A 23,421-nucleotide genomic window follows, 5' to 3' on the forward strand; every position below is an offset into this window, starting at 1 on the left:
ATTCATCTATACTTATTTTTAAAACTTATATATCAAGCTTCATAAATTAAATACTATTATATTTTTTAAAATATATACGATTTATATTATAAATTAATCATTCTGATTAATAACAATTATTCGAGTAAAGTAATCTCCATTCACGTATTTTAGAACACTGGATGGTGGAAATATAAGTAGTGTAATTTAAAGAACTTAAAGTATTCATTTTAATTATCACTGTTGTAATTTTTTTTAATATCATCTCATTTTAGCGGATACATGTGCCGATGTGCGGTTGTAGGTGAAAATTTTTCCACATAGTTGTACTAGAGCTTCTATAAATACACAGCCCTCACAAAAATATATCTCCAAGACCAAATTATCACATCTTCATTTATAAAATGGGTTCTGAAGGAGGAGTTGCGGTGGTAGTGAAGAAAACGGAAGTGGTAGCAGCAGTGTTGCCGGTGACAGAGCACCGCCTTTCGATGTCGAATTTGGACTTGCTGTTGCCACCTTTGGACGTCGGACTTTTCTTTTGTTATAACAATGGAGGAAAAAATAATGAGACGAAGACGATGATGAGCATGGTGAAGAAAGGGCTAGGTCAGGCATTGGTATCTTTTCCAGTACTTGCAGGAGAAGTGGTGCAGAATAATGAAGGGGAGCCTGAGATGCTTTGCAATAATCACGGTGTCGATTTTGTTCAGGCTACTGCAGATATGGAACTGCAGCATCTTGATTTGTATAATCCGGATGTTTCTGTGGATGCCAACTTTGTGCCTGTAAAAAAACAGGGAGTTATAGCCATCCAGGTATAGATGTTAAATAATGTAAGTTTGTGTGTTTGTGTGCGCATATCTAGCTATGTCTTAACAGGGTAATTTAGCTTAATGCATGCAAGGGTTCTAGCAAAAATAACTACTTGTTTGGTAATCTGTTAGAAGAGATACCATACAAATTTGTTGCTACCCATAAGTTCTAAAAAACACAACCTCTGCATCGCTTGATCACAGGCCCTCAAGTTTACTACTAATACACAAAAACTTTGCGATCTTAGCTAAGCACAATTTTTGGTCAATTATAACCATATACATCCCTCATTTTATTTTAATGATGGCGTTAGAAAATGACCATTTTCAGGATATTGTATTCTAACATTTCCGCTTACTCGAGAGCCCAATTTTGGGTCGAACAGTGAATAAGTCATCTGCCAGCATGAACTCTAATACCATGTCAAGAAAACAGTTACTATAAAATCTCATGGTTTTCTAAAATCATATATTCCTAACAGACATTAGCATATGTTGGTTGCAATATTTTTATTGGTGGCAAGTGTTGTAGATTTGTAGTCACGGAAAAGAGAGTCTGACTAGAATCTAGATAGGGTAATCCTGAATCAGAATTTATTTATGTTATCACATACATCTAGTATTAATTGGACCATTGATCAATGAAGGTGACAGAGATGCGCTGTGGTGGCGCAGTAATAGCCTGCAGCTTCGATCATCGAGTCGCAGATGCTCATTCAATCAACAAATTCTTAATTGCATGGGCAAAGATGACCAAGTCCAATTACTCCCGGGGTGATAATAATACAGAACCGTTACTCTTCCCCGGAGACGACTACACCAACAAACTTATCCCATCTTATAGCCGCTCACTCATCGTTCCCCGACAGCCGCGCCACCATGATCCCGCCATCGACAACATGTACATGCTCATCAAAGATATAGCTTGTAGTACCCCTGAGGTGCCACCTTTATTCCATCTCCAGAGCCGGATATATCAGATCAGCGCCAAAGAGATTCTGAAACTTCAGTCTCTCGCAGGACCGAAACGAACTAAATTCGAGTCGTTTAGTGCCTTGTTATGGAAGTTACTAGCAAAAGCTGCGAAGGAGGACAAGAAAAGATGTAAACTAGGGATTGTGGTAAATGGACGAAATTGTTTAAGCAAATCTGCAGACCTGAATGAGACATTAATGGATAATTACTTCGGAAATGTTTTATCGGTGCCCTATAGTGATTCTAGTGTTGGTGAACTCAAGTCATTGCCTCTTTCTGAAGTTGCAGATCTGGTGCATGCATGTGTGGAGAGTGCAGCAAATGAAGAACATTTTAGGGGACTTGTCGATTGGGTCGAGAATCGTCGTCCTCAACCAGCTATGTGCAGGATTTATTCATGCCTGCCTAGTGATACCGAGGAGGTGGCGGTGGTAGTCTCCTCCGGCCAGCGCTTTCCGGTCTCGAAAATGGACTTTGGGTGGGGCCGGCCCGCTTTCGGGTCCTACCATTTTCCTTGGGGAGGCACTACTGGTTATGTCATGCCAATGCCCAGTGCTGGGGATGATGGTGATTGGATTGTCTATATGCATCTTTTCCAGAGGCACTTGGATTTTGTAGAGAAAGAAGCATCTCACATTTTTAAACCATTTGTTTACTAAATCACTAGTCTACAGCCATATCAAAGAATTTACAGTCTCATAGTTAACTTTGAAATCAGTTGTCTATTCAAATAATAAATAAACACATTTGTACAGAAAAAATAATGGGGAAAAGAAACTGCAAATCTCTTTTGCATCAAGGAGACTAGTTATTTGTGATACAGTATTCGATAAGTACACTCTTAAGTCCCTAAGATTAGTAATTGTTAATATTAGCATTTTTTCCAAGTCAACAAGACAAAATAGTGAACATGGTATTCAAGTAGTTTGAATATATTTAATTATTTATGTCTTGCTTGATGTTCGTAACGAGTCTATACATTGACTTTTGAATGGAGTAAGACATACCTGTTAAATGTTAAGGAGAATTTTCAAAGGGTTCAGGATGCTCGACTCAAACCACGGAGCTAAAACACAAGATGTCCAAAACAGCAAAACATAAGCTAAAACACTGACAAACTCAAGTTTGGACCAAGATGACAAAGACAGCAAAACATAGGTTAGTGCAGTTCAACAATTTCCTCGTAAATGTCTTATAAATATAATAAAATATTGTGTCCTATTGATTTAAGACAAATTTGTTGTATATCAACTCCAACAATATGCCTTATATCTGTGCTTTATTACTAAAGTAATAATATATTTGAATTAAAATGAAGGAAAGTAAATGATGATAGGAGAGATATATGTAAAATGGAAGGGAAATTATTTTTTAATTAAAATAAATGAGATAAAACATGCTTAGTTGTGCCTTAAAAATAAGGCACATGATGAATGTCCTATAATAAATGTCCTTAGTATTTTAAGACACCACTCGGACATTATTGGAACACTCTTTTGTCCAAAATGCCTCAAATTTTAATTTAGGGCAAGTTTTTAGGACACTCTTGTGCTTGCAGCCTATAAGTGTCTTATATTTCGTATTTATCGGAAAAGCCTGATGCTAAAAAAGGACTAGAAGTGAATTAATGATGATATATACCTAAAATTTACTCAGAAAAAAAGAAAGACAAAAGTAATTGTTCTAGCTTTCTTCTTCCAACCATCCAAACCTTTTGTTGTGTTAATCAAATGAAGCTTTTCGGATTGTTTTATGATTGTCATTAACATCTGAAATTTCAATAGGCATAACGTTACTGTAAATTACTAATTACATCATTTATAAACTATTAAAATTACACTGAGATGATCTCCTGTGCAGTATCTCTGTAGGCAGATTGCATGAAATGTCCCTGACAACCAATTATCATAAACATGCAACACTGAATGCCGACAATTGGTAGAAGGTAAACCTAACAAGAAGGAATAAAAGCCACTATGATATAGATGTGACTCGAACTGAGTTATCTGCTGATCCAGTCAAAAAGATGGGCAAAGTTGGGTGCCAATCTACTGTGGTTATAGCTGCACTATGAGGAAGCGTTCTCATCCCATTCATATGAGCGCGAACCTGTTGAGTAGATGGAGGTAAATTTGATGTCTAATTTTAGCCTAAATGTTGCATGCTAAACTAGATGATAGCACTCAATAAGCCACTAGTGACAAATATATCCCAAGAGGCTGTGTGCTTCTCTTAAAGATATATACTAACAGGGAGAGTTTACCTGATATATTGGTGCTCTTACTGAACCAGATGTGACCAAAAGTCTTCTCCCATTAGAATCCAAAGCCATTTCCTGTCTAGGTTGTGGTGAGTTGTGGGGGTTACAGAACCTATATAATGAAACAAGGCAGTTGTCAAGGTTCCTTCTGCAAAGTAATTTAACTTCTATTAGGGTTGAAATTTGTAGTGATAGTCATGAAAGATTAAAATTGTAGTACACATAATTAGGCTAAAACTATTTTTTAGTCATGCTAAACATGTAAGCAATTACTTAAACAATTTATGCTACAAAAATAGCACGATACTATGCAGATAGTTTGTTAACTAAAAAGTGATACTGATCCAGTAAAATTTTGTTAACTAAAAAGTGATACTGATCCAGTAAAATTTACCTAACAGGATACAAGCTTAAATGTTTAAATAGTTACTAACATTCTTTACTTCTGCTTATCTGATAATAAAACAATAGTTTTAAGTTGCAACTTGCATGCATATATTGTACGCTTTGCAATCTCACTATACAGCTGACATGACATGACTAGAAAGGACGGATACGTATGGTACAAATGTGAAACTTGGATCTATGGAGGGCTTGACAGTCTCAAAGGTAGATGCTTCAAACACGAATGCTATCTAGTGCTCCATGATTAATGAACTTTTAAGTTTAAACAAAATATTGAAACATCAAATAGAGCAAGAAATGCAATTACCTGCTGCAATTTCTTGACCAAAGAACTTTACCTGGACTTTGCAAGCTCCATTCAAATATCTGAATAGAAATTCCAAGTTTAGTTGCTTTGAAATGAGTTGACGTTAAATCTCAACTTCTAAGCAGATACTCATTGTAATATATTAATAAATCATCAACTGAGTAGAAACAATAAAACTTGTCTCATTTTTTTAAACATAAGAAAATTCAAGCCAGAACTGAAAAACTTTCCTTTCCATCTGAACCAAGGCTAAATATACTAGTCTCATCAGGCCCGAAAAGAACAGAGCTTATTGCAGAATCATGAGCTGGCCATCCAGTTATTTGCAGACCAGCAGACATGTCTTAGCCTGGTTAAGGGCATTCATTGGTGCAGGTATGCGACATTTTTTGTGGGAACATGTATAACAACTAATTTGAAAGAACAAAAAAATGAGGATACCAAACATGTGAATCATTCCATCACATGCAGCAGCTGCTAAGATTTTTCCATTGTGGTTAAAGCATAATGAAGTAACTGCAGGTGGATCTTCACCAAGAGGCAGGACTGTCTTCAACAAATAGAGTATGTTGTAGTCACATTTGTCATTGAAAGACAAATAATATATATATATATATAGGCCAAGGCTCAAGAGGGAACCCCTTAAAAAGGGAACGAGAGAACCCTTTTTCAAAATTAAATTTAAAATTCAAAAAAGGTGTAAATGTTTTTTTTTTATTTTCATGGTGTTAATTAATTGCAAACAACAATTTTTTAAAAAATTTCACAAAAATCATGAAAAAAAATTAAGAATCTAATTTTGAATCTCATAAATTTTAGGAATCTGTTTTTGAATCTCATAAATTATAAGAATCTGTTTTTGAATCTTATAAATTCTGATTCAAATCTTGATTTTAAAATTTATGTAATGACTATTATAATATTAATGAATAATTATTTCTTAAAATAAGTTAAAAAATATTTAGAATCTTGTTTTAAATTAAAGGTTCTCTTGTTCCCTTTTTAAGAGGGCTCTCTCTCTCTCTCTCTCTCTCTCTCTATATATATATATATATATATATATATATATCTGTGTGTGTGTGTGTGTAATGGGTGTGTGTGAGAGTATTAAGGAATATATTAAACACTTGACATACCATGGCCTTCCAAGTCCTCATGTTCCAAACAGTCAATGATGCACATCCCAATTTAGAAATACCATCTGTGCCCTGCCTGCCAAGATAAGTAGGTATTGCATCACATAACTGGTATCTATAACAATGGATTAGCGCAATCAAACAACAGAACAATATGAAAATTTGGCACTTTTGTTACGTTATCACATCACTGGATTCACAGGTTCTCAAATCCTTGCATTTTCTACCTTACAGACTTATAAAGATAATGCTTTATCACTAATGGTGTGTTTAATATGTTATCTCCACATGAAACAGGTGGTCATGACTCATGAGATACAATATGGGGCTACTTGAGTAGAGCTTAATCTGTAAAGGGAATAACTGAGTCCTTCCGTTTCTTCTAGTTCTATGCCAATAGTCTATCATTATCACTATGGTCAATTCTGTCATGAGTATGAACTATTAACGTGAATAAGTAGCTAGTAGGGAAGGAAATATAATGGTGTGTTCAATATGTTATCTTCGCATGAAACAGGTAGTCGTGAGATACAATATGGGGCTACTTGAGTAGAGCTTAATTTGTAAAGGGAATAACCAAGTCCTCCTGCAACTTCTTCTAGTTCTATGCCAATAGTTTTATCATTATTACTATGGTCAATTCTGTTATGAGTATGAATTATCAACGTGAATAAGTATCTAGTAGGTAAGGAAATACAATGACCGCTAAGAAATTGAAAGAGAATGATTGAAGAGCAAGAAATACATAAAAATGTAGTCAGAGACAATTACAAGTTAAAATCAAATATTTTATACATGTGCAAGGTTCGAAAGGAAAGTCTACAATTATACACAACAAAAACAGATATAGTAAGAAAAATTATTTACACCTATAACTTTTAGGACATTGTAAAATTGAACTTGATTGTTAAGGCTATATAAGCAGACACATTAATAGACTAAACTAAATGACTGTGAACTCACTTAAAGGCCTCATACATAAGGATGAAGTTGCTCTTTAGGGCGAGCAATTTAAAATATCATCTTTGGTTTTACTATCATATAAAGAAAGGTTAAAGTTAGAATACATCAGTATACGTGCCCAAGAAAATGTGAAATTTAACTGGTAAAAGAATGCTGTATAGAATGTGCATTGTGTTGGATGAAATAATTAAAAAAAAGAGTGTCAATAGTATGCAGTTTCACTCAAATACACACTTGACAACACTTGGAAAATTTTGGAATGTGTGCACACAACTGCCAAAACTGTACCCTCTGGATGCTGCTGCAGAGACAAATATCGGTTCCACAGGACTGCATTTCAAGTCCACAACACTGCGTCATGCAAATCACAGGGAATAAGCATTCAAAAAGTAAAAGATAAACTACTATAAGTTCAGTTGTTGACAAATTGACGGTATTTTGAAAATAGTAATAAACCTTGGGTATGCTTCGGTTGTACTAAGATCACAAACAACTCTTTTTGCAACAGCATTCCATGCTTTGATCCCTCCATCAGCAGTGCCTATTAGAAGCTTTTGTCAAAATAAAGAAAAACATGCAATAATTACTATTTGCTCTTCGGTGATCAACTCAATGTGAGACTTATTATCACACCAACACAATACACACAGACACATACATATAATCCTATGTTATAACTTATAACAGTTACATTCTGTTTCATCTAGGCCTCAATTCCAAAAGGTAGCTATCTGGTTCTACCAGTGTACATAATATGCATAGAGGAAAGACAGGAAGAGTAGGAGTTTTAAATAGAGCAAACAAGTGTATAAACCAAAGAGAACTATAAGAGAAAGATACATATACACACACACACAAAGAAAAATGTGACCGATGTGAATAACATGGAACTCATTATAACATAGACATTTGTAAGAACTATTTATAAGAACTACGTTGCCTATGTGAGCAAGGAAGAAATGGATGGGGCGGGTTCTGACTACTCTACTAAATCTGGTATGTTAAACTATTTATTTGTAAAATTTATTGAAATCTAATTTACTGATACTTGATCGCATAGACAAAGAATAGGTTCGGGATATAATTTAGACCATCCAAAAGTTCTAAAAATATATATATAGAATAACTGATTTAACTAGACGAGTATCATAAAATAATTATATAATCCTAAAGAACTATTGGAACTCGTGGCAAACTTAAAGATGTATATGAGAAGCAGTGAGTTTCTTTTCCTTCTATATAATTATTATTTTTAATATGGAAGAGACCAGAAACACAAATGGTAATTTATATAGGTTTTAGGAAAGAAAATTTTAAGATAAGAGATATACAGACATGTGGGGTAAAAGTTTACTTACCAAGCGGTCAGATTTACAATCCCATTCGAGTGATGTGATCTCTGCCCCACAGTAAATGGTTGCACTTCTTGATACTGGTGTCGCTGAGTCGTATGTCCAAATCCTGCATCAGAATTTAAGTTCACGACGTAAGATACACATAACATCAATGAAATGCACCATAGTCTGGAAAACTTTCTTTTGCAAGTTACTGTCTAGTATCTAGACCCCAGAATCTATAAATTCTAAACTTATAACTAAGTACACCAAATTTCAGGGTACATAATATACAAATAATTAAAACATCCCAAAAAAAAAAAAACTTAAGAGCAATTTTGATCAGATGATTAGTTTGGCAAGTACAAAAATATGTTTTGACACAGGTCAGTGGCATCCAAAAGTCATCTTCAAGTTGCTTTCATTCATATCCTCCCTTATCACAATCTATCCCAATGATGTCTTGCTGTTAGCTAGTTTAAAGTTATTAGAACTTTGCCATTTCTTGTTAATGAATAGATAATAAGCATATAAAATTTTCACATGTATACCTGACTGTGCCGTCTATGGAAGCACTTGCAATGTTGTCTCCAGATGCAGAAAAGCGACATCGACTGATCGGACTTGTGTGACCTAAAAAGGTCTCCTACATATAGAGTAAAGCACCATATAGAGATTATTTGCACACGACAGTGTGAACCATAGATAAAGACACAATAAATTAACAAGCCCTTAAACTGTTAAAATGATATTGCTAATGTAACTACACCTGAAACGCCACTTTCACCTCTGGAAATTCTTCTTCACGATGTAGTTCTTCTAAATCTGTTATGCCTGATCAAGTGGAGTAAAAAATTGTATTATAAAAATGAGATCATGCAGTATATAATAGTAATATACGTGTAGAGAAAGTATCAACCAATTAAAACCAGATATATCCCATTCATGTGTAGCAAGGGTAGATATATGTTTTAGGCAAGCACAACTATTTGCAAAGGCATATAGCCTAAAGGAACATTAGCCAGATTCTTGAGTATACCAAATTATCAAGCGACACAATATATTCATACTAATGTTAGGTTGATTCTTAGAGGTGGCAATAATTTCAAGGACATCTCAAAATAAAATTAAAAAAGGTACGTCAGACTAGAGGCAATAATTTTCAGCAAACTATTAGATAAGATTGCCTCCATATTACAAACTGTTTTTTTTTTTTGACAAATATGGCTTATAGCCATATATAGATTAACAGGAAAATGATACAATCACTACTTACCCTCCCCACCATAACCAACATCACTACTTGTTCTTAAACTCGAACCATGAGCACTGCTTGATTTATGAACATCCATATCCTGATTAAACTCAGTTCCACCAGCATCCATAGAGGCAGGAGTAAAAGCTTCTTGACCAGATATAGACGGCGAAGTGACATCTTCATCCATACTTATTTCCTTTGTTGTTAGAGTTCTACTGCACTACGACTACGCAGTTGAAGAATTTTGTACTTCTCTAATAATTAATTTAATGAGAAAAGCGTTACCTCATTGAAGGTGACAACCGCGTTTCCTTTTCCTCGAGTAACGCTTGAAGTTGTGAAAGTTTCTGATTAAGATGCCTGATATTATTTTTCAGACTTTTTACTGTATTGCTTTCAGAACAGATCTTCAACAAAGCAGGAATGCGTGATCAGCTAAGAAAAATATGGTACAAATATGATCAAAACAAATTCCATCGGACAACAGTGAATAGTTCCATCCACTGACAGAAACTATAGTCACCTTATACCGGCTTTAGTTTTTTAGAGATCATCTATTAACAGGTATAATATTGATATATCAACTACCAGTTTTAAATCCCAGTGAGCTACCATTAAACAATTGATTATTACTTGTCACCATAGTTAGCAAAAATCCTAACTTTTTATGTGCACCATGATGGAAAATGTATGTAATAAGCTAAACAAAGGATATGAGTGCCATTAAATATCTCGCTCAAGAAGTTCCTGACAGAAAGATGCAAGGCATCAAACCACTCCTTCGAAAAATATATGCGAAAGCTGGGATCAGAGCTTGGGTTCTTAATATATGGGATGGCTGCAAGAAAATTCTTACTCACGTTAGCTAGTATGAGATAAATAGATAATACATAAATGCACCAAAAAAAGGCAGAAAATACCCACCAAACCATGAAGTCCAGTCCTCGTTACTTTGCAACAAGTCATTACCATTCAATTCGAAAAACTCATTAACTTTGTCAGTTCTTCCGACTTGTACAGCATGGATAATGTAATACTTTAGAATAGAGACCTCTAACTTCGCCAATGCTGTAGTTAGAACTGCTTCAAAAGAAGAAAAGCACTGCTTGAAAAATCTGAGCAAACCAATCAAGTTCTCTACCTGAAATTTAGGAACATAAACCGAAAATATCAAATCTAATATCTTATCCACTTGAAATCCTTTCCCGATATCAGTGCTCAACTCTTTCTCAAATGTCTGCAAAGTACTTGTAAACCCTCTAAATACAAGATACTCTCTCACTAACTCTTCAGCATACTGCATGTTATCCATTTTGTCTCAATTCCTAACCTACAAGAAGAGGCATGTCTTAGTGCATGAAAATGATGTACATACAGTATAAACATACACTTGTTTACAGATGATCAGCTATCCCCAGAAAGTAACATTAACATTATGTTCCTCCTATATGTAACTACTTTCATAAAATTAAGAACTAAACACCAAGTAGTTTGCTAAATCCTTCAACTCTTCTCACGTGCAGAGAGGCATAAGCACCATTATCCTTATTAAAAACTATATAAAGCAGCAGAAATAAACAACAATTTTCCTAGTACTTATTACAAATATACATGTGTTTTCTCCAATAGACCACTAGTAATAAACAACTGATGGGTGATAACAATATGTAAAGTAGTTTGCTAGATATGTAATGTTGTAGTCTACAGTATGGTAGGACAGCAACACATGGCATTTACATAGTGTTGTTTGCATTCTGTTAAGAGACATTATAATCACATAATTTTCCTTCTACCGCGCACTATTTACTAATAGTTTCTTTCACTTGATATTTACGCACTCGTCTCACCCAAACCTATACATTCGATGTAGGTTTGGGATACAAAAAAAAGCAGCACGCTACTCTACAATCGTTCAACATCGTAATTTCCCCTATCATCAATCTTAAAACAGAAATAAATGCCTTATACACAAAAAGTCAAAAATCAATACCTAGACCTAAATTGCGGATTACTTACAATCGTTTCTTTCAATTCGCTTATATTTTTATACACTCGTCTCATCCAAGCATATACAACCAATGTTGGTTTGTTGGTTTGCGATACAAAAGAAGTCAACATCGTAATTTTCCCTATATCATCAATCAACAAACAAAAACGAACACATTATACACGAATTACATATCGCTTCAAAATTCGATACCTAGACCTTAACTGCGCATTATTTACTATCATTTCTTTCAATTCGCTTAATATTTCAATCGATGTCAGTTGCTGTACAAAATTCGACATCTTAATTTTCCCTATATCATCAAACTACATACAAAAATGAATACATTACATCACATATCGAGTCGAAATGAACATCAAAAATGAACATACATAGCAGTAAAAATGAACATCAAAAATGAAAAACAATTATGATAAGATAAGAAAATTAAACAAATCTTTATATATATAAGAAATTATCGAAATTAAACCTCATACAAGTAGATGCTTGTGTAGACTCTGTGTGTATCGGCCGTAGAAGAGAGTTGTTATGTGAAGCTGGAAGAGTTTAAAGGCCTGTTTGGCTTCGTTATTTTATCTTACGGACTAATTATTAAATTAAATTGTTGCTCTTAGTAATTTATAAGTTAATATATATTTATCATATTATATAATTTATAATTATTTAAATTTAATTGAAGATTTATATTATATATAATAATTTATTTGTAATATACCGATTAAGAAAAATATATAAGGATTAGCTGGATTCAAAATCTGAATCGATCACGTGCCTTTTAGAGGATTAATCGGGGAATAATCGATAAAATCAGATATCTTTAGAACCATTATCACAAATAAATAAATATGCATCAATATTTTTATATGTAATGAAAAATAAGTGAAATATGGCGCGATGATATAACTCGAGTGGTTAACGGTTTATATCTCGTCCCAGGTTTTGCGCTTGATTTTCGTTCATACTCGAGATCTTTTGTAAGACATATAAACCTAATTTTATCCTCTATACATAAAAAGCGTAAGGGCAATGAAAGATGCAAAATGGGTATAATCATGGGCTATAATTTGGCACCAAAAAGTGTCTTTCAGTGCTAAAACAAAATTTTAACTAGGGGTGAGTATTTGGTGGAATAGACGGGTTTGTACCTCATTACCATCCAAACCAAATTTAACGGTTTTACATTTTACTTAACCATTACCGTAATCATAACCGTTACTTATATAACCAAACCACCCAAATTATAACGGTTCGGGTTGGGCGATTTTCGTTTAAACCGTTAAGAAAAATATGTGCATATATGTATTAGAGGTAAAAAATTTAATAAATTAATAAATTATCAATTAAACAAGTTCATTATATAAAAATTTGGATCTTTTAACTTTAATAATTAACATACAAGTGTACTTAACATAATATGTATTCAACTACTTATAAATATCAAAAATTCATGTAACATATATCCTCAAAATATATAATTAAAATATTTTAATATATTCGGGGGTTTGGATATAACGGGGGGTATAAAAGACAAATTCAAACTAAACCGTTATTTTTTGGGTTTTGAAAAAATAAAACTATAACCGATCCAAACCGTTACAAGACAATAAAATTTCAGTTTGTGCGGTTTGAAACGGTTGATTTGGTGGTTATGGAATTTTTGCTCACCCCTAACTTTAATTCCAAACATAAAGTGTAATTGGCAGCCTTGCGCGGCTTCAACCCATGCGAATCTTTTAATGGCAAATGTTGAAGCTTATAATGCTACTCAGTCTGAATAGAGCAAGCAATATTTTGGGAATAATAAGCTTGATATTAAGTCATTCATTGATCGGCTCAAAGACCATTCAAAATCAACCACCTTATAATGCGAATGTACAACTTCAGAAAAGTATTTTAGCTCAGATCGATGAATTGTGTATCAGAGAAGAAATGTACTGACACCAAAGGGTTAGGGTGAACTGGATTAATCACGGAGATTCCAATACGCGTTTTTCCACCTTACAACCTCTCATCATAAACAGAGAAACAGAGCTTTCAAGATCCGAAACGCTGAAGGTCGATGGATAAATTCTCATCCTAAGTTGAAAGATGCGGTTGAAAATCATTTTACAGGTTTCTTTCAGTCTACAGGTAGCATAGATTTCTCTTGTTTGTTATCTTTGGTACCACGTTTAATTTCTGAAGAAATGAACAACTCACTATGCAATTTTTTTCTAAGGATTAGATTTTGAAAGCTGTCAAGCAGTTGGGAGCTCTAAAAGCACTAGGGAAAGATGGATACCCTGGCTTTTTCTTCCGTAAATATTGGGGCATAGTCGGGGTTCGGGTTTGTTTCATAGTGAAGGAATTATTCAACACTAACATTTTAACTCCCCCTCTTAATGTCAAACAAGTGGTTTTGATTTAAAAATTTCCAAATCCCGAAAAGCTTACTTAGTTCAGACCTATTAGTCTATCAAAAATTTTAGCCAACTGGCTTAAGCCTCTTATGAAGAATTTGGTAACTCCCCAACAATCGGCTTTTATCCCTGGAAGGCAAATCCAAGACCGCATTACTGTAGCTCATGAATGTTTTCACCATATAAATCACAAGAAGAAAAGGTCTACAACTAAAATAGCATTAAAGCTTGATCTAAATAAAGTGTTCGATTAGGTGGAGTGGGAATTTCTGTTAACGATTATGGAAAAATGGGTTTTGATGCTAAGTGGCAAGCATGATCTCTCAGTGTATTTCCACACCTTCTTTGGAGTTTCAAGTAAATGATGAGACCTTGTACACTATTCAGCCTCATAAAGGTATTATACAAGGAAACCCTATATCCCCTTATCTATTCCTGTTGGGAGCTGATGTTCTATGTAACATCCCAAATCCAGGGTCAAAATTTGGTGTCACTGAACAATCTTTACATAATATAAAATAATGTACAAATGACCCCTTAATTCCGGATCGTTTACAGGTTATGGTATGAAACAATTATCTAACCTTCTAAAATTTACAATAACTAAAATACAAGTTTAATTACCTCTGTACTAATTCCCTTGTCTTATTCTTCTAACATCTTCATCCTCTTGCAGCGAAGATCTTTCTAACTTTTGCTGTCTATTAAAATATGTTCACTTTTATCCTCGTTTTTCTCTGAAAGAAATAAGAATTTACAATGCAAGAGTGAGCCAAAAATGCCCAACAAGTATATAACTGATTTCCAGGTATCAATATTAAAGGAAATTTCCGGAAAAAATCTTTAAATAATTTATAAACATTTCTATTTATTTGAATTAGTTGAGAGAATAAACATTGGCCGTGACCAGCCCTTAATTATAAATCAAAAGTGACAACCAATTCCCAGATTCATCTCCTGAATCAGGGTTTTGCCCGATTTTATAATAATAGAACTTTTCAATAAGGAATGCCGTTAATGGTGATCAACAATAAATTAGACTAGACACTAGAACCAACATATGCACTATTACCTACTGATCAGTCAGGATATAGCGCGGATCTATACCCAACTGCATAGACCCGCCAATATATAGGGTACCCAGGCACTATGGCCTAATAATCAAAGGTCCAGCCATCTTTGACCCTTAGGGTCCAGATCATTCCTGGCCCTCATCGTAACCATCCAGTCCGTAGAGTATTTTGATGTCAAATCACTTTGATTTCAAAATATCCTGATTCAGGGTTCGCAAATAACCCGAAATAATGGGTATTTGCTCAAGAGATCAATCGATAATCAAGGAACAAGATCAAAGAGGTACTTGCATAAGTAAGAGTAATTGCAGCGAAATATACAAACATTTAACTATCCTGAACTTAGAATATGAATGAAGTATTTGCAGTATATTACGAGAAAGTTTAGGAATACTTGCATAATATGGTTTAAAGAAAGTATCACTTGAATGATAACTGAAGATAGTTATACTTGCCTGGTATGCTCGATAACTACTCACTATAATCCTGGCTTACCACTGCTGGCTACTGACTCTGTCTAACACTTGACTGCACTCCTTACTATTCGTTCTATAAATAAAAGGACTATCTTAATTGACAGAATCAAACTCAATTGACGTAACTATACGTCTTGACGTCTACCCGATCATTTATAACTAATCATGGCATTTTAAAACTGTAAACATATAGCATGCATATCACATAACACGTAATCATGTTACTCATATAACACGTAATCACATATTTCATGTAACACATAAGTCAGATCGTCAAAATACAAGTCTCAGTACGTTCAGAATTGAAATTAGGGCAATAACAGTGTTTATCGATCGAATACCGACTCGAAATGACTCGCAATTCAAATAACCTTTTAATATAAAAGAAATTAGGCCTCAAAAGTATTTTATTGAAAGCGTAATGTTTTTCTGAGTCTATAGGCGTTCGTTTCATATTAAACGGACGAACGGTTTATTTATTATGAATAAAATAAGAATAAATATAAATAAATCAATTAATAATAATATTAATTGATTTTTAAATACCAAAATATAATTTTCAAAAGTTTAAAAATAAATTTTAGGAATTATTTGAATTAATTATAAATAATTTACATTTTATTTAACTATTTTTAAATAAAATTAAATGATTAAATGATTTAATCAATTAATTAAATTCATAAATAAATAACTAAAATAAATTATAAATAATTAAATCAAATTGGATTTTAAAAATAATAAAAGAAAATAATTTTTGGAATTTAAAATAATTAAGTAAATAATTTTTAGAATTTAAAATAATAGGTAAATGATTTTTGAATTTAAAATAAATGATTTTTGAAAATAAGAAAAAGAATTTTGAATTAAAAATAAAAAGAAAACTTCAAAAACAATTTTTCAAGATTTGGTTTCAGGACTGGGGGATCAAACCCGGGTTAATTCTTGGACCCAAGCGGGTCACCAAGAAATTAACCTGTCGATACAAATCTGATTGTAACCCGAATATCCATCCAGAAGACAATAGTACTCATGACCGGTCAACCTGTCGAGCATCTGATCAATGAAGGGAAAAGGAAAGTGATCCTTCCTAGTGGCTTTGTTTAGCTTCCTGTAATCCATGCAAACTTTTCACCCCGTGACTGTCCTTGTAAGAATAAGCTCATTCTTCTCATTTGCTACCACAGTAATTCTACCTTTCTTTGGCACACATTGAACCGGGCTTACCCATGAACTTTCAGAGATAGGGTAGATGATCCCTGCATCTAGCCACTTAAGAATTTCTTTCTTCACTACTTCCTTCATGATAGGATTAAGTCTTCTTTGCTGCTCAACCATAGGTTTGCTACCTTCCTCTAGCAGAATTTTATGCATACAATAAGAAAGACTGATTCCCTTGATATTTGCTATAGTCCATCCGATTTCTGACTTGAAATCTCTCGGGATCCTCAAAACCTTTTCCTCATCACTACCTGAAAGGTCAGATGTAATAATAACAGGCAGAGTAGATGCATCACCTAAAAATGCATACCTCAAATGTTCAGGTAAAGGCTTAAGCTCAAGAGTGGGAGCTTCCTCAATAGAAGACTTGAGGCGTTTAGGAGCTTTGTTCAATTCCTCCATTCCAAGAGATTCAAAAGGCATATCAATTTTCCTTTTCCGGGGAGAAGCATTTAAATATTGCAATTGTTCTTCCCCTTCGTCATCTACACTATCTGAATTCCCCAATAAGGCTTTTTTAAGGCATCAGACCTTAGCAATTGATCAAGTTCCGATGTGACCACCGAATCGACCAACTCCACTTTTAAGCACTCCTCATTATCAGTAGGGAATTTCATAGCATTGAACACATTAAAAGTGACATCATGATCCAGAACTCGCATGGTGAGCTCACCCTTATGCACATCTATCAAGGTTCGGCCAGTCGCCAGGAAAGGTCTTCCCAAGATTATGGGAATCTTCTTATCCTCCTCGAAATCAAGAATTACGAAATCAGCAGGAAAGATGAGTTTATCAACCTTGACCAAGACATCCTCCATAATACCTCACAGATATGTAATAGAACGGTCGGCCAATTGTAAGGTCATATAATTCGGTTTGGGATCAGGTAAATCCAACTGCTTGAAAATTGACAAAGGCATCAAATTGATGCTAGCTCCCAAGTCACATAAGCATCTGTCAAAATACACTTTTCCAATAGTACATGGAATAGTGAAGCTTCCTGGATCTTTAAGCTTCGGAGGCAACTTCTGTTGCAGCACGACACTGCATTCCTCCGTGAGAGCAACTATCTCTAAATCATCTAGCTTCACCTTTTGAGAGAGAATACCTTTCATAAACTTTGCATAACTAGGCATCTGCTCGAGAGACTCGGCGAAAGGTATGTTGATATGAAGTTTCTTGAACACCTCCAGAAACTTCTCAAATTGCTTGTCCAACTTTTTCTTCTGGAGCCTCTTGGGAAAAGGCGGTGGAGGATAGATCTGTTTCTCCCCTGTATTACCCTCAGGCGGAGTGTGCTCAACAATAGTCTTCATTGGTTCCACTTCTCCGTCCTGCTGCACTACTTCTTTCTCAGCACCAACTTCTTCAGTCAAATCTTGAGTTTCTTCGGGATTCGCAACCTTTCCAGACCTTAAAGTGATTTCCTTTACCTGCTCCTTAGCTTCCCTCTTTCCTGGCACTTCAGTGTCACTAGGTAATGTACCAGGCAGACGATTTAGCAAGGCATTGGCAATTTGCCCAATTTGATCCAAGGTCTTGATAGAAACAGCTTGACTCTTGCACATAAGCTTCAAATCCTCTAATTCAGATTTTTCATTGTCTTGTTGCAGGTGGAGTTGTTGTCTAGGTGCATACTGTGGTTGCTGAAAACCAGGGGGGTTGTACTGTTTAGCTGGGTACTGCTGATAAGGTTGTTGAACCGCATTTTGAGCATTGCTCCAACTGAAATTAGGATGATAGGTGGCTGGCACTGGTTGCTGCGATCATTGGAAGTTGCTCACGAACTGAGCTGATTCACTAGAAATTGCACATTGATCAGTCTCATGGGCACCAGCACAAAGCTCACAAACACTTGCGATTTGATTTATTCCATAATTAGCTTTAAGTTGGGCAGCGATAGCAGTAGCTACGTCCAACTCCAGAATTCCAGTGACTTTCCCTTGAGTTAGTCTCTGGGACGGATTCCGGTACTCATTAGCAGCCATCAGTTCAATAAGTTCATAAGTTTCATCGTATCTCTTAGCCCACAAGGCTCCTCCTGATGCTGCATCAAGCATGGGTCTAGAAGTAGCACCCAATCCATTGTAGAAGTAATTAATAATCATCCAATCAGGCATGCCATGGTATGGGAACTTCCTTAGCATCTCCTTATATCGATCCCAAGCCTCACATAGAGATTCCCCTGTTTGGTGAGCAAACCGGGTAAGAGCATTCCTGATTGCAGCAGTCTTCGCTATGTAGAAGAATTTAGTGAGAAACTTTTGTGCAATATCCTCCCAAGTGATGATAGATCCTGCTGGCAGAGAATGTAACCAACACTTAGCATTGTCCCTCAGAGAGAATGGGAACAAGTGTAGCTTGATAGCATCTTCAGTCACATCATTGAATTTGAAAGTGTCGCAGATTTCTATAAAATCCCTGATGTGCATGTTGGGGTCTTCTATAGGAGAACCCCCAAACTGAACTGAGTTATGTATCATCTGAATCGTGCTTGACTTGATCTCAAAAGTGTTAGCCTTGATGGCCGATCTGATGTTGCTTGACTGAATGTCATTAATCATGGGCTGAGAATAGTCCATCAAAGCCTTCAGATTTTCTGCTTAATCTCCCAACGCTACTACAACTGGTTCTTCGACTTTCTCTTCTTCTCCTTGCTTCTTTTCTTCCTCAAAAACTTCCTTTCGAACTACCACAACTTCTTCCTCGGCTTTATCCAGTGTTCTCTTACGAGTACGCGAACGCATATGCATACACCCTCGCTAGAGTACCTGAAATAAGACAAGGAAACAGATAAGTAACAATGTCTGAGTCAATAAACTTTAACAACCACTGATGGAAAGCACATAAACTATCAATTAACACTGCAGTCCCCGGCAGTGACGCCAAAAACTTTTTAGTCGCTAAACACGCACTAATAATACACGCAAGTATACGAGCTCGCAAGTAGTATAGAATCTTTTCTAGTTCATTCCCACAGAGACTGTATTGGTTAACTAACTAATTCATACAGTTAAGCAATAATGTATGGTTATTATTCAATGCTAAGACGATAACTAATTGAGGATGTTTATAACTAAGAATTAAACTGATAATTATAACTACGAGAATAAGATTGATTGAATTAATAAGTATGACAAATATGGGATTCTAACTTTATTAAATACTTCATTCAATAGCCTTATTGATCTTAACCTTAACATGTAATGGTGATGACACTAATCAAATAACACGAAACTAGTAAACGCCAACTTTCATTGTACAAATACCCTACTACAAAGCATCCACAAAAGAGATAGAAACTGAATAGACACCAATTATATTGAGACCCTATATGCCTATAGAATTTGACAACATAACAGTTTAAGCGCAAGTTATCTATCTTGATTACACAGGGCAAGTAAGATGGTTAAAATTACCTACGAATCATGCATGACAATACATGAACCTATGCTAGAATGGCATGTTCTGAATCCTTAAATTCACTTTTGCTTCATTATGAATTAACACACTATCTTATAAGTTTGCGACGCTCATAAGACGAATACGCACAACCATTACTAGGGTATCATACAATCACCACATACTAAGGCATCAAACCAATTAACTAAATAAATCCATAAATAAATCCGCTAGAACCCTATGATAACGATTAGCCCATAATCAGACCCATCATCAATGCGGGTTTCGATGAAAGCATGGTATATAAAACGTAGTCTTTATAATGAATAAACAAAACCAAGTACAAACAAGAGTATAGGTTCAACAAACAAGAAATGAGCATCCAAGATTAAAACTCAAAACGAAGATTCACAAGAATAAACTAGATCGTCTTCGCCTTTGTTGAATTGTGCTATAGGTCTCTTGTCGTCTTCTCCTTGTGCTCTGGTAAGTCTCCTTCTTAAAAAACGATCTTCAGTTATCAATATATAGCAATTCAATCAACCCAGGAGTCCAGAAAACAGAATTATAATAGAATCAGGATTTTATTATCCCAACACGGTGCGGTCGCGCGCTTCATCAGCGCAGGCGCGCTTCATCAGCGCAGGCGCGCTTCATCAGCGCGGGCGCGCTGGCTTCCTGTACTTTGGCGCGGCCGTGCGCTTGTTCAGCACGGGCGTGCTGGGCTTCTGCCTAAATTGACTTCTTCCATTTTTCTTGCAGATTCGAGCCGGTCTTCGCGAGCTTTTATTCCAACACTACCTAGACACTATATTAGCACCAAAACAATGCTAATTCACCTGATTACCTAGATCATGCCTGAAATGCAAAAACACTCAAAAATACGTTAAAACACTTAACAACTTGAGTACAAATGCACAAATCCAAAGCTTATTAGAGCATTATAAAGTGTCATAAATGCCACTCAACAAGAAGCAGACACAAAAACTGTCTTAACCTGATACTTGTAACCATTGAATCTTATAAATCTTATGTTGTACAAAAGTTGTAATTCTATCAAGCTTTGTGTATTAATTTTATTTTATTTTCCATCATTTTAAACTTTAGGGTTAGTCTTGTTAACATGCATAAATTTGTGTTAAGCAATCTTCTCACAAATTGGGGGAGATTGTTGTATAATACATGCCTCCACTTTAACAAGACTAAGACATTTTGTCAACCCTAAGTAAGTTGTATTGTTATCTTAATTTGTATTTTGTACTTGTAACACATAAAGTCTATAAAAATGTCAAAGGAGCAGATTGGAGAATTTTTCTATAAACAGTGTTAAGCCTAAGAATTCTATCTGGAAGAAGATCAAGAAGATCATGCCTCAGAAGAATTATGAAGAAGCTTGGAGTTGAATAAATCTATTTTAGGAAAAATATTCTAAGTCAATATCTCTACAAGTCACATATTTAGTGTTATAAAGAAGTCATTCGAGAACTCAAAATGACTTATTGAGAAGTTAGGAAAGGCACTAGAGAACTCACGGAGATATCGACAGGCCAAATTGAAGACATGGAGTTTGGAGATATCGAAAAGTTATTTCTTCACTAGAGAACTCAGAGTTATCGATAAGTCAACATTCGTTAGAGAACTCTGAGTTATCGATAAGTCAAATTTCACCAAAGAACTCAAAGATATCGATAAGACAAAATTCACTAGAGAACTATGAGTTGCCGATAAGTCAAATTTGACTAGAGAACTCTGAGCTATCGACAAGTCAGTAAACCATTGAAGAACTCAGAGATATCGATAAGACAAAGTGAAGATATGAAGACTAGAGTTTTCTAAAAGCCAAATTCTCTTATAGAGAACTCAGAGACCTCTACTAGTCAAATTACCTATGGAGTATTAGAGATCTTGATAAGTCAATATACTTATCAAGATGTCAAGATCTCTATAGACCAAATGGAGATCTCGAAGTAAAATCTCAAAGTACAAAATTGCAGATCAGTTCAATATCCAAGATTAACAATCAACAAACAATCCAAACCGCTGGATTGACAAGTCTACAAAAGCAGCTTGAAGAATATGCAAGATCAATGATGAAGATTAACCGACAAAGGAAGATCAAGATAATCACAGGATGCTAAAGATATGCTAAGCCAGAAATAGAAGATATACTTTTCTATAAATGGAAATTACAAGTGACAGTTTAGTAAAGTTAATAGTATGTCTTATTGTACACTATGTAAACTAGCAGTTAACTGAGTTATAAAGTTAATAACGGTCCTTTAGTCAGTTGTAACAATTTAGAAAGAAAATCTTGTAACACTCTCAAGGAAAAGCTAAGCTCTTTATCAACAAAGAGCCTAGAAATTTTATAGCAAAACATTCTTAATTTTAATATAAAATTAAGTGAGTTTTGAAGATTTGTGTTCTTTATTTTCTGCAAGCTTAATTTCTGCATGAACACATTTTTTACTACAAGATTTAATTACTTTGTTCAACTATAAAAGTTCAAGAAAAGTTCAAAAACTGTAAAACACATTCACCCCCCCTTATTCATTTCCTAACAGCATTCTATTTAAAGAATTATTTTAAGCTTTAAAGAACATTGCCTGAGAGCATTACACATGAAAGTTATTTTAAAGAGGTGAACTTTAGACACTAGAAGCATTCTATTTAAAGAATTAATTGGATCAATTATATTGCGTCCGCACAATCAATGTTCAAATGCTGACTAAAACAAATTAGCATCTCGGGTACCTAGTCATGGTTTAAATCACAAGTATAGAATTGGAACTATAATCAAATAAAGCAACAAGCACGGGTTAACAATGAATTACCGGGGGGGGGAGAGTCTTCTCGTGTGACCCTGTGATACGCCTATCAATCGCTAAATGTTGCTGGAGATCAAAGAGCTGGAAGATTCCAGTTATACATCTATTCAATTCCTGATTTTCCTCAGTAAAGGATTGTTAAAGCCTTGTATCCATTATCTCCCTTTCTCTCAACTAAAAAATAACAAACTGTGCAAGAATCAATTCCTTAAAACAAATTGAATCAAATTAATCAATCAAAAACTTAAACAAAATTGACATACATATCAAATTCAAGAATTCAAAGCTTTAATCAAATTCAAAAATTCAAAGCTTTAAATAAAAATCAATTGAAAAATGAAAATTTCAAAGCTTGAAATCAAAAACAATTAATAGGGGGAAATTGAATAATAAACAAACCTTTAAATCGAAAAACATTTAACTCAAGGCCAGTCATGAAAACTGGAGAGGCGGGCCTAATAAAGATCAAAACTTTTTGACAAAAACAAACTTAAAAAAATCACCAATTACAGAAAACAAATACAAAATTTCAAGTTATAGGGAGAAAGAGTAAGAAAGAAGGAGACTAGGGTTAAATTGAATTGG

The 23,421-nt window shown here is 34.7% G+C and overlaps 2 protein-coding genes and 1 non-coding gene across 9 annotated transcripts; 2 read left to right on the top strand and 1 right to left on the bottom strand.

Moving 5' to 3' along the window:
• Positions 1–340: 340 nt before the first annotated feature.
• Positions 341–2,596, top strand: LOC141717307 (coniferyl alcohol acyltransferase-like). The gene is made up of 2 exons (XM_074519390.1): positions 341–797; positions 1,442–2,596. The coding sequence occupies exons 1-2, from the start codon at positions 384–386 to the stop codon at positions 2,426–2,428; spliced, it is 1,401 nt and encodes a 466-aa protein (XP_074375491.1). The 5' UTR covers positions 341–383; the 3' UTR covers positions 2,429–2,596.
• Positions 2,597–3,433: 837 nt separating this feature from the next.
• Positions 3,434–12,052, bottom strand: LOC141721601 (uncharacterized). Of its 7 annotated transcripts, none has more exons than XM_074524582.1 (16): positions 11,910–12,052; positions 10,357–10,762; positions 10,148–10,270; positions 9,718–9,859; positions 9,451–9,647; positions 8,944–9,008; positions 8,726–8,820; positions 8,199–8,301; positions 7,297–7,391; positions 7,129–7,191; positions 5,878–5,953; positions 5,183–5,291; positions 4,972–5,084; positions 4,742–4,800; positions 4,033–4,141; positions 3,434–3,878 (listed from the first exon to the last, which is right to left on the bottom strand). In XM_074524582.1, exons 2-16 carry the CDS (start codon positions 10,742–10,744, stop codon positions 3,744–3,746), a joined length of 1,872 nt encoding a protein of 623 aa, XP_074380683.1. In that variant the 5' UTR covers positions 10,745–10,762; positions 11,910–12,052; the 3' UTR covers positions 3,434–3,743. The 7 variants fall into 7 exon arrangements, with proteins under 7 accessions (XP_074380683.1, XP_074380682.1, XP_074380681.1 ...); XM_074524581.1 differs by having other exon boundaries at positions 4,033–4,177; XM_074524580.1 differs by having other exon boundaries at positions 7,075–7,191.
• A 6,672-nt stretch (positions 12,053–18,724) lies between these two features.
• Positions 18,725–18,831, top strand: LOC141722517 (small nucleolar RNA R71). The gene has a single exon (XR_012575534.1). It is a non-coding gene; the product is annotated as a small nucleolar RNA R71 (small nucleolar RNA).
• Positions 18,832–23,421: the final 4,590 nt, after the last annotated feature.

This window comes from Apium graveolens, chromosome 4 (assembly GCF_009905375.1).
Source record: "Apium graveolens cultivar Ventura chromosome 4, ASM990537v1, whole genome shotgun sequence".
Classification (NCBI taxonomy): domain Eukaryota; kingdom Viridiplantae; phylum Streptophyta; class Magnoliopsida; order Apiales; family Apiaceae; genus Apium; species Apium graveolens.

Excerpts from the sequence above, each read along its gene's own strand:
- LOC141717307 (XM_074519390.1), top strand. The coding sequence starts at position 384 with ATGGGTTCTGAAGGAGGAGTTGCGGTGGTAGTGAAGAAAACGGAAGTG. Across the intron at positions 798-1,441 it reads AGGGAGTTATAGCCATCCAG|GTGACAGAGATGCGCTGTGG; the intron begins GTATAGATGTTA and ends TGATCAATGAAG.
- LOC141721601 (XM_074524576.1), bottom strand. The coding sequence starts at position 10,744 with ATGGATAACATGCAGTATGCTGAAGAGTTAGTGAGAGAGTATCTTGTA. Across the intron at positions 9,009-9,450 it reads TGTTGGTTATGGTGGGGAGG|GCATAACAGATTTAGAAGAA; the intron begins GTAAGTAGTGAT and ends CCACTTGATCAG. Across the intron at positions 7,392-8,198 it reads ATTGTAAATCTGACCGCTTG|CTTCTAATAGGCACTGCTGA; the intron begins GTAAGTAAACTT and ends TTTTGACAAAAG.